The sequence below is a fragment of the Cynocephalus volans genome, chromosome 10 (genome assembly GCF_027409185.1).
Source record: "Cynocephalus volans isolate mCynVol1 chromosome 10, mCynVol1.pri, whole genome shotgun sequence".
Classification (NCBI taxonomy): Eukaryota; Metazoa; Chordata; class Mammalia; order Dermoptera; family Cynocephalidae; genus Cynocephalus; species Cynocephalus volans.
This window is the reverse complement of record NC_084469.1, coordinates 56828412-56840138: the sequence shown is the minus strand read 5'-3', so window position 1 is coordinate 56840138 and position 11727 is coordinate 56828412. Positions and strand designations below refer to the sequence as shown.

The window sequence follows — 11727 nt, the reverse complement described above, 5'->3', positions numbered from 1 at the left end:
GTCTGATCTGTCACCGGCAAACAGCTATTGCTATAGAACAGAATGGTGCTCCTTGTTCTGTTTCCATGTTTTGTGGATATTTTCGTCAATATAAACAATATCAAGCCCTATGTCCTCCAGCCGTGGCCTTGGCAATACCTCTGGGGGTGTCAGGTTTTCGTGCCCTTCCGGCCAGTGGGTAGCCGTGGACCCAGGCAGACAGTAGCTCTGGCTCCCGCAGCATGGCACACTTACAGTGTCACACGGGGGAGTCCCTGATGGTCACGTCTATTGTGGCCAGATTGCATTTTCGCCAGGTGACAATATCTCCATCCCACATGCTCTACTGCAATGTGACCTTGACGCTCCACCACAGAGAGTGGAGATTCATTTTTCACCACCCCCTCGAATCTGGGCAGGGCCTAAAACTGCTGGGACAAATAGCATACAGCGCCCTTTCTAGGGGAGAGCCCTTAAGAAACCTTCAGCCCTCCCTCCTTCCCTTTAAACACTTGCCCTCAGGGCAGCCAGTGCCAATGTAAGACGTCCAAGTACTTGTGGACTCCGTGCTGTGAGAAGTCCCAGTCACCTGGAGACGTCACTTTAGGGAGGTGCTCTGGTCAAGACCTCTGGTAGAACTGCCAGCCACAGCCAGCCGTGTGGGTGAGCTGTCATAAAACCCAGGCCAGTCAAGCCTTCAGTTCCATCGAGTCCCAGGTGACCTCGGCCAGCAACCACGGGAGAGACTCCAAGCGAGATCCACTCACCTGAGGGAGAATTCTTGAGGGAAAAAGGTGGACAGGGACAGGTGAGAGGGTACCTAATACCCACCCCTGGACAATAATTACCAGCTCCGCACAAGGTATTTGTTCAAAAAGACCTATTTGAAGGTCTTGCAGAGCAACCGGAGGCAGAAAGAACCTGGGGACGATTCAACCTTTTAAGAACTGGACACAGTGTGTGACATCTAAGTTTATACAGCTTCTCCTCTGGGGACATACCCCAATGCATATGGGAAAGGGAGCTGAAACGCAAGCAGAAAACCAGAGCCTTTGACTTGAGGTGTCACATGCCAGAGGTCAGGGCTGCCAGAGCAGGTGGAAGTTGAGAGGAGAAATCGCAATAAGGAGGGACACGCAGAGCGAAAACACCCAAGTCTGCGTACAAATTCACCCGGGATCTTTAATGTACTAAAGGAAAGAAGAATTCCGTCAACACGGAATTTTATATCCACTGAAATCATGGTAGAAAACTGAAGGCGAAGTAAGAGGGCTGCTCCCATTCCTGTCACTCAACAAGAGGGAGAAATGGGCAGGAGGACCGGGACTCTCATTTCCTTTAAAGGAACAACCACACGTGCTCAGATGACTTTCACTCCTGTGCATCAGCCAGATGTTAGTGCCTCAGGTACACGGGAGGCTGGAAAATGTATTCTCTCCTTGGGCACCACTGAATTCACTTAAATTCAGGTATTCTCTAAGTAAATGATGAAGGGGACCAGAGATGTAGAGACAGCCAGCTGCAGCCTCTGCCACTCTGGCTTTGTGCACAGGTATGTGCTTGTGTGATTGAGCGGTGGCAGCTGTCTTATAATCCTGAGTGGGGACATGACTGGCACACTGAGGAGTAGGGCAGCCAGAGGGAGAGAGCCTGGCTCACTGTGACTTCATGCCCTCTCCCCCAGCACTGCACGACATAGATGCTGTGGGAGCCACGTGTGTAACTTAAGTATTCTAGTAGTCACATTTCCAGTAAGAAGAAATGCATAAAATTAATTTAAAAGATGCTTCATTTGACCCAATACAACCACAGTATTATCATTTCAACATAAACTCAATATACACCTTACTAATGAGGTATTTTAGAACATTGCTTCACAGTAAATCTTCAAAATGTAGAGTATATTTTACATTTACGGCACAGCTCAGTTTGGACTCCCGACATTTCAGGTGCTCGGTTGCTGCACCTAGTGGGCCACACTAGGCCGCACGGCTGTAAAGGATCCCCCTGTCCAGACTTCTCATCATGAATGATGATAAATGATCTTATTACCACAGCGTTTTGAGTTAATACCTTCATTACTCAGTATCCATAGGGAATTGGTTCCAGGACCCCCGTGCACAGCCAATCTGAGAATGCTCCAGTCCTTTACGTAAAACGGTGTGGCATTAGCGTAGCACCGATGCACGTCCTCCCGTACACTTTACGTCTTCTCTGGGTTACTTCTAATACCTAATACGATGGAAGTGCTATGTAAGCTCATGGTTGTTGTTGGGTATTGTTTTCTTATTTGTATTGTTTTTTATTGTTGTATTGTTATTTAAAAATTTTATTTTCTTCAAATATTCTCGAGTCTTGCTGGTTGAATCCGTGGATGCAGGACCCGTGGATACGGAGGGCTGACTGCCATTACCTTACTTACAACAGCAAGCATTCTAAGTGATCCTGTCACACGCCATCAGAAGGACCAGACATATACACAATCACACAAACACAATGATACACAACCAGTAAACAATCACACACACCACGGTGGGCTGAAGAAAGGCCCCCCAAATGTGTCCACCCTTCATTCCTGGGACCTGTTTCTATCTTATGTTACGTGGTGAAGGACTTTGCAGACGTGATTAAAGTCTATGAACTTCAAGTAGGGACATTATCCTGGACAATCCGAGCGGGCCCAGCCTAACCACACGAGCTTTAACACAGAACTTTCTCTGGCTGGGGAAGAAAAGGACCGTGGCAGGAGGAGAAGTCACAGAGATTCCAAGTGTGTGAAGGAGTTGAGGTGCCATTGCAGGCTCTGAGATTCGGGGCAAAACGCAATAATCCCAGGAGAGGCCTCTGAGGGCTAAGGATGGATCCCACCCCTGAAAGTGCAGGAACCCCGGTCCTGCAGCAGCAAGGAACAGTGTTCTGCCAACAACTCCAGCGCACGTGGGAGCAGATGCTTTCCAGAGTCTCCCAATAAGAGCCCTGCTGGCACCACTTTGATGTCAGCCTGTGACACCAGGAACAGAGAAGACAGCCAGCCCAGACTCTGGCCCAAGGCATTGCGAGATGCTCAATTTGTGTCTAAGACACGGCACTTGTGGTAGGTTGTTACGGCAACAACATAAAATGATTACACTCAACACACAAACAGTCCCACATCACAACTGGTGTCTTCTCCTAACTGTTCAACAAAGTTTACAAAAAGTAGAAAAATAAACATTTTATTGGATCTAAAATGGGAGACATCCACACATATAAAAACATAAATAGCAATTGGGTGGCAATAAATGAAGTGGTTGAGGCATAAATAAAATCTAAGATTCCGTGACAAGCTGCAGGTGGGTCTGAGGGGTCAGACACACAGGTCTCCACTGGTGACACATTTCAGGTCCCGTGTGAGGAGGCGGGAGAGGTTGAAGGTGACAGAGGCCTCCAGGCAGCCAGGGGACTCCTGTGGGGAGGAAGGGAGGGCTCAGGGGCTACCCATTATCTGGGCTCCCAGTTGCTCCCCAGACATGTCCTCGCTCCTGGGTCACACCTTGTTTGGGGCCTCCTGGAGCCGGTGTAGCCAGTGGTGGAGGTGACCTCGGGGCCTGGGGCCTGCAGTGGGCTGAGTGGGGACCTGCGGGCACAGGAGGGTGGGTTGTGAGGCAGGACCTCGGTGGTTAGCCCAGTTCAGGAAGGGTGGAGGTTAGCCCAGTGCAGGAAAGGTGGAGGTTAGCCCAGTGCAGGAAGGGTGGAGGTTAGCCCAGTGCAGGAAGGGTGAGTCCGCGAGCAGCAGCGTTAGCCTGGTAACCCTGAGAGAGGGGGAGAGCCTAGCCCACAGCAGGTGGGTCCGTGGGGACACTCACAATTGCATCATTGGCCCTCTAGAAGGCGTGCAGTTCCTGTGGGGACAGAGACTTGAAATGGGCTATGTGGCAGCTCCTGGCATCCGGTTGGGCCTTAAGGGGCCTGGAGACAGGAATGGCTCCTGTCCTGGTCAGCACCTCGGCCAGCAGCAGCTGCAGGCAGCCCCCTGCCAGGTCTGTGTCAAGGAAGAATAGGAAGCTGAGAGGGTCTGGGCCTGAGGGTGGGGCTCTGGGGAGGTGACCATCATGGACAGTGATGTGGGGCTCACCCAGCTCCATTCCTGGTCTCTGTCGGCAGAACCAGGACCCAAGTGTCCACGCCGAGGCTGTCGTCACCTGGGCTCTCTCACTTAGCCTTGTCTGGAGCCTCAGGCCTCAGTCTGCTCCTGCGCATCTCAGCGTGCTGCTCTCTTTCTGTCTGTGAGCCTGGATTTCCAGCTCTGTCTGGAATATAATTCCTGCCCGAGCTCCATGGTGCAGCTTTTATCCTGGCCCAAAGTGCACTCCCAACTGATGTAGAGAAAATGAAAATAGGGCCTGAGGAAGACACTGGCCACCAGGGGAGCCCCAGGCTGGGGAAGCCCAGAGAAGGGTGGGGCCTGGGAGCCAGGTGAGCAGCTGGAGGGAAAGAGAAACTGCCAGGGCCTCGGGGGTCACCTACGTGAGGAGGAATCCTCAGCACTGGGCAGCTCAGGCCAACAGAGAGGGTCATGGTGCCCTGGCGGGACGGGATTTTGAACTGGAGCAGAGAGAGGGACAGAGGGACTTGCCTTTCTGCAGGATGTCCCAGTACAGAGGGGAGGGGAAGGGCACCCCTAGCACATGCTGCCATGAAGGACACGGAGCTTCCCAGAGGGAGGCTGTGTAAGGGGGAGAAGATCCAGGGAGGAGGCCGCTGGGTTGGGGAGACACGGAAAGGGAAAACACCCTGGGATTAAGGGAGACCAGCTCTCCCCGACCTTTCTCTACCTGACTTGGAGAGAGAAAGTCCTGGGCTGGTTGAGCTCCCCCTAACATCTCTCTCAATTGTCCAGGCAAGTAAGGACCCAGGAATCCAAGGCTCTGCTAAGGAATTGGGGTATGGCCGAGGACTTCCAGAGAGACAGATGCGTTGTGACAAATGCCTGTATTCATTCAGCAAATCTGCATTCAGCCCCCGCACAGTGATGGGCGCTGCTCAGGGTGCCAGAAATAGAGTATTGGGGGAAAAACCCACAAAATCATCCTCCATGGAGCTTTGCACTGGACAGGAATGACGTACCATAGCAGGGGAAAGATAAACTTGTGGTATGTTTTATGCCAAGGAACAGAAAAACAAAGCAGGGATGACACCGAGGAATGCAGGAGGGAGTTCGCATCAACTGAGGTGACCTGAGAAAATGACACTTGAGCCCAGAGCTAAAGAATGTGATGGAGGGAGCCACGTGAAGATCTGAGAGAAGAGACTTCTAGGCAGAGTGTACGGCCAGTGCAAGCTAACGTCGGAGACGCCCCGTTCTGTGGAGCATTTTGGTGTCCAGCGCTGCGACGCAGGCTTTGTCGCAATAAGCAGTGTGTGTGCTGCAGGCGCTCAGAGAGGTTAAGACGCCTGCCCAAGGCCACCCAGCGAATAAGTAGTGAGCGCAGGAGTTTACCCAACTTTGGTCTGACACCCAGAGGGGAACCCTCCAGCCTCCTGTGCACCTAGATGTCCTGGACCCACAGGTGGTGAATTTCTGGGAGAGAAAACGCCAAGCCCTTTTTGACACTTGGCTCCCACCATAGACCCTGATTTCTCTCATTCAGACTTCCAGGCAGAGGCTGGACAGTTGGGGACATCTTTGAGCTCTGATATATATGAGCAAGATGTGGCCAAGTCACCCGCCAGTGTATTGCGCAGTGTCCGACAAACGCAGGGGCCTTACCTCAGGCGGGTAGAAGACATTGCGGCAACCGTGAACTCTGTCAGCTGGCGCGCCGCTTCCACTCCCTGAGCGTCGCGGCTCTTCTTCCTAGAAGGGAAGTTCAGGTGAGCGGTAAGGACCATGGGTTCCTGAGCCGAAGAGTGCGGGCTTCACACTTGATTCCGACCCTCACTGGCTGTATGACCTTGGAAAGGACGTGTGCAGTTAGCGACGGAGATCGCTGGCCACAGACGGGGACGGAACGGCGCTCATGCCATTGCTTGTGTACTTACCTTTGCGATTCTTTAACGGAGACCGGTTATGAAGACTATGCCATGGCCTCAGCTGGCAGCTTTATAAACACTTTCGATGTACATTACTCCTTTCTGCCACGTAAGTATAAGACAGCCATTGTGCAGGTTGCAGACTGAGGCTCAGAAAAGCCACCTGCCCAGAGTCACACTATAACAAAGTGGCAGGGTCAGAATTGAGATTCAGGTCGCCGGATTTCCTGGCTCAGCCCTTTTTGGCCAAAGATTGCACAGCAAAGTGATCGGGCGGGGAACAACCAGTGCAAACGAAACACTTTGATAACTAGCAATAAATTAAGATCAGCAGACAGAACAGCGAACACGAGCACACACAGCAATTTCACGAGTACAAACAACACCGTGTAACACAGTCCAGAGACCGGCGGCAAAGAAGGACGTTTGGCCCCTTCACCACCAAATCCCTCAGGGAAGGGGCTGCGTCAGGTGGGAGGCCCAAGAGTTAGGGAACAGCAGGGTCTCAGCGGGGGCGCCGAGGCTTCACGCCAAGGCTGGGGCTTGTGGGGGGCAGCCCCCGGCAATCCCAGAGGCAGACACCGGTCCCCGGACCCTGGGGGTCAGCGGCCGTCGGACCCGGGGCTCAAGGCCCTTCTTGCCAGACGGGCTCGTGGAAGAGCTTCGGGCAACGCACCGCACCGAACCCTCGCAGCTCCCGGGACCGCGTGCTCCCGCTGGGGAACCGTCCCCGCGCCCCGGTGCCCCGCGCAGGTGCCTGCGAGCCCGGCCAGTGGCGGAGAGCGGCGTGGAGCCCCGGCGCCCACCGGCCGAGCCTCGCGCCTGCCCCGCCGCGGCCACGGAGCCGGGGTCACAGGCAATGGCCCCGAGTGCGCCGCCGGCCTGAGGTCCCTCGTGAGAAGGCGCAGGAGGTTGAAGACGACCGCGGCTCGGCGGCAGCGCGGCGAGTCCTGGAAGCGGGCGGGCGGGACGGTCGAGTCGGCGTCCCCGAGCCCGGAGGCCGCCCCCTGCCCTCCGCCCCTCCGCCCTCCGCCCCCTGCCCTCCGCCCCTCCGCCCTCCGCCCTCCGCCCTCCGCCCCTCCGCCCCCCGCCCTCCGACCCTCCGCCCCCCGCCCTCCGACCCTCCGCCCTCCGCCCTCCGCCCTCCGCCCAGCCCTGTGCCGCCCGCCGCACGCACAGCTCGCCGCGCTTTGTGCCCTCGTCGGGGGCCGCGGGGACTTCCTCGAGGAGCCCGGCGGCGTCAGCTCGAGCTGGGGGTGGGACACGAGACACTGGCACAAGGCGTAGAGCGGCCTCCCGCTGCCTCTGCCCGCGGCGCGCCCAGGCGCACCCTCCAGCCGGGATTGGCCGGACCCCGAGAGGACGCCGGCCGGGTGTGCAGCGGGTTTCGCGGAGCGGGACGCGTCGCAGGCGGGCGGGGCTGGCTGTGAGCCGAGGGCGAAGGGGCGCGGCCGCCAGCTCGGCGTCTCCTCTTCCTGCGGCACAAGCGCCGGGGTGACGCGGGGCCTCCCGGCCAGCGCCCCTGTCTCTGCGCCGTCTGGGCTTCCCGGACGCGGACGGGTCGGGGTACGGTCGGTCGCGCTCACTGTGTCCCGAACCGGGGAGCTCCCCGGAGGCGGGGACGCGGATGGGATGCGCCTGCGCTCCCCTTGCCCGGCCCTGCGCCCCGACGTGGAGCCGAGTCCGCCCCGCGGGGCGCCCTTCTGTGACCGCACAAGGCCCGGGGTGGTGCAGGGGACGGGGACGGCCGGGCGTTCTCGTGGCCAGAACTCTGGACTCGGACACGAGACGCGCCTGCTGGGCGCTGGGACGCAAGGGCCCCTCGGGACACGGACGGGCCTGGGGGGGGACGGAGGGTCCGGGCGCCCCTCACGTAGCGGTCCCTCAGCGCCTTGACCGCCGCCAGCGCCCCGGGCTCCAGCGAGCGGTCGTGCGAGAGCCGGCAGCGCCGGGGCACCGCCACGCCGGGCTCCGCCGTCGCGCCCAGCGGCCACCGCAGCCACAGCCCCGCGGCCACCGCGGCTGCGACGCTCGGCCTCAGGTCTGCCCCTGCAGGAGGCCGGGGACGTCAGAGAGGACCAAGCGGGGGCCCGCGGGTCCAGCCCCCTGCCTGTGGTTAGACTCGCGGAGGGACCGCCGCTCGGCGCCGGCGCTCACCACACGCAGGGGAGAGACGGCACGACCGGACCCCTGCTGCCCTCACCCCTCACCTGCGCGGTACCCTCGGTGCCTCGCGCTGCAGCAGGGCCCGCCCTCCACCGTCCCCAGGGTGGTGCCCAGAGAGGTGTCCACCTTCCACCTTCGGCAGCGGTGCCTGGACGGTCCACGGCGGCTTTTATGTGCCCGGCTGAGAAAGTGCTTCTGAACCGGGCATCCCCGCGCACGGTTGCCTTTTCGGATCGTCAGCGCTGGCCCCAGGCCGTGTGGGATCCCAGCCTGGGTGTGAGGACTTTACCCGCCTGCGGGACTCTGCCAGGGATGGCTTGGTGCCAAGTCACTGCTGCCAAATCGGTCTCTCTTCCTGTCTCTCTTCTCTGTCTCCTTTTTCTTTGTCTCACCCTGGGTCTGTTTATCTTCTATAATAACCAGACCTTGTGTAACTGATGCTCACCAGGCCTTGGTGTAAGTGATACATACATATCATGTTATTTAATTCTCAAAAATGACACAGAAGTGATGTCCTACTCTTACCCCATTTTACAGATGGAAAACGGAGGCCCGGTAAAGTGGAGAAACTTTCCCCAAATACACAGCTAGTAAGTGGCAGAGTTGGGGTTGGACCTACACTGTCCAGCTTCAAAGCTTGTTCTCTTTACAGTAACTGTCCCTAAATTTCTGCTTCGGTGTCTTATCTCTCTCTGTCTTTATTGCGTTCCATCTCTTTCTTCCCTCTGTCTGTCTTCCTTTTGGTCTCTTTCTCTCTCTCTGTTCCTGTCTCTCTCTCTGCCTTTGTGGGACTCCATCCTTTCCTCACTTCCTTTTCCAACAAACATCCAGACCAGGATCTGCCTGTCTTAATTCATCTTTGTCTTAGTTTAAAAATAGAATCTTTTACTTTTTCTGATAAAATTAGCAATTCATGTTCATTGAAAAATACACAAAAGCATTAAAAGAGAGAAAAAAAGAAACTCCACTTATCACTTCACCACCCTCCTCTCACACTCATCCCACCTCTGGAACAATTTTTTCCAATGTATAAGAATGTTTCATATATTTTTTGTGCCAAAGTAATAATTTGTAAAGAGTCTGTCAATACAAAACATACAACAGAGAAAGTTAGAATAAGTCTCCAATTTCACCTCATGGAAGTAAATCTTTTTTAACAACAATTTGTAACTATTCCACCTCTCTCTTTTTTTTTTTTTTTTCTTTCTGTGAGTAATTTCACCCAAATTGGAAGCAAGCTGTATACAATTTGGTAGCCTGCATTTTATTTCTTACCATTATATCTCATTTGCATTTTCCCACATCTTCAATTACAGTGTATCAGTTAGGGCCCAACAGGAAACAGATGGCTCAATCAATTAGGATAATTTGAGGTGGTGGTGATACCTGGAACATTTACAAAGGGATTGCGTAGTCAAGAGAAATGACAAGGGCTAGTACAAGCCCCTGGGGCCAGCATAGAGGAAGGGCAGTCACTGTAGGCCTGAAGGAAGTGGACAAGGGAAGGTGTGATTGCCTGACCTGGGGAGGAGAGAGTCACACAGAGAGACAGCAAACCTTGTGGCAGCCCTGCAGGGAGGATGCCTGGGGAATAAATACCCTGACCTCCCTTCCCCTCCCCCCGCCCTACCTGTCCTATTGGCTGCACCCAGCTGAGGCTAAAGGCCAGTCTCCTGGGGCCCGGAGTAGGGCAGAGAAGCCAGGAGAGAGCCATGGAAGGGCAGTGGAAGACATTCCACACACACCACTATTACAGCTAACATTCTAACAGGATCATTTACTAACCAACCTCCTACTGGTTGGCACTGATGGTTTTTTCCAGTGTTTTGTTAAAGCCTTGGTTCTCAGTGGGGAGGGGAGAAGGGGGTAGGTTTTTTCATTCTTTTAACAGTGTCTGTCACAGAGCCGAGGTCTGTAATTTTAATAGTCTAGCATCAATTTTTTTCTTTCATGTATCAAAGGGCAAAATTCCAACAAATTTAGTTAAAAATCTCAATTGGCTTTATTGTGATTTTAGAATCGGGCAACACGTCATTCCATAAAATAGAACAAGTGTTCCAACGAGCCAAGCAGAGGAGGTTGGTTCTATAGACAGAAAAGACTGAAGAAAGCAGCAATGGAGAACAAAAAACAGATTGGTCATTTCAAAAGTTCACTTCTCTCCTCCATACAGGTTGATAAAGGGAGGGACTCCTCCACACGGACGTGGGTTCCCTGGCTTCTAAGCTTTCTTCTCGATCTGGCTTTCCTTCTGGCACTCCTGGAGGCTTTATGTCTTGTGCATATGGCCCTGATTCTTGTAAATATCTTTCTCCTTGGGCAGAGTTAACCAAGGACGATCACTCCCAGCAGTGGCCACTTCGGAGATCCTTTGATGTGCCTGAACTTCAGTATTTAAGAATTCAGTTACAAAAGGGTTTCGTGTTTCCCCAAATCAATGGAAACAATATTTTAATTAGTGTATGGAAGCTACCAAAAGGGGAAATGACTCTGTTGTTGCCTCTTTGAGGGAAGGAACGCTAAAACAGAAAAGACTCAAGCTGATAGAAAAAGAAAAGGAAACTAAAGCAGCAAATAAATCTCCTTCTGTTGCCTCGGGTCCCCTGCGCTTTTCACTGGCTCCTTTAACTCCTCCCTTGCCTCCGAGTTGCCTTTCCTTTGTTCTGAGATTGCAGAACCAAAGGCCCTCTCCTGCGCTGAGATTGCTGCCCCCTTAAAATACAAATGCCTGAAAATGGAGCTGATAAAGTTTGTCTTCTACCCCTTGGTCTAAAACTGAACCTTTAAACTTAGTGAAGGATTTCCTAACCCTAGAGGTAACTCAGACAAAATTTCAAAACACTTTCTTTTATAATCCAGGACTTAAATGTCTAATTGGCTATTTTGAAACTTTAAAAAAAAAAATTTACATCTATAAAGGAAATCTTTATTTATAAAGGCATCTCCCTCTCTGCACCTAAACCACTAGAAACTTTTGCAGTGGGGAAGACACTGATTAAAGGTTACATAACAGACAGTTACCTTTGTTTAAATTGCTCTTTCTGTAAATTGTCTTAACTGGGCCTTTCTTTGGGCAAATTATCAATCTTGTTTCATGTGGGAAACATCTCTTTGGAAATGCAAATTGTTGGAGTAACCAGCTAACAATTGTTTGGGGCAACGGAACAGGTAATTAAAGGACTGATAGTCTAAGGGAGGAGAGAAACTAAAAATTGGCAAATGAAGAATCTTAATGAAAGCTGTAAGATTAGCTTCTATCTGTGTGTCCATGTGTCTATAAGTGTTATGTGTGTGTGATAGTTCTCTACCAAAATATATTAAAGAGCTCTAATGAACTGACTTAAAAAAAATTAAGCACTTTAATCAAATATTTTATTTAAATTTTTTTTTAAAGGGCCAGCCCATGGCTCACTTGGGAGAGTGTGGTGCTGGTGACACCAAGGCCACGGGTTCGGATCCCTATATAGGGATGGCCGGTTTGCTCACTTGGGAGAGCGTGGTGCTGGCAGCACCAAGTCAAAGGTTGGGATCCCCTTACTGGTCATTTAAAAAAAAAAAATTTTAAAAAGG

The 11727-nt window shown here is 53.2% G+C and overlaps 1 protein-coding gene across 1 annotated transcript; it reads right to left on the bottom strand.

Moving 5' to 3' along the window:
* Positions 1–3325: 3325 nt before the first annotated feature.
* On the bottom strand, positions 3326–5850 carry LOC134387404 (interferon lambda-3-like). Its single transcript, XM_063109889.1, is given in 5 exon segments — positions 3326–3424; positions 3512–3595; positions 3825–4000; positions 4595–4719; positions 5729–5850. Coding segments are annotated over 5 exon segments (606 nt in total).
* Between the last annotated feature and the right edge of the window lie 5877 nt (positions 5851–11727).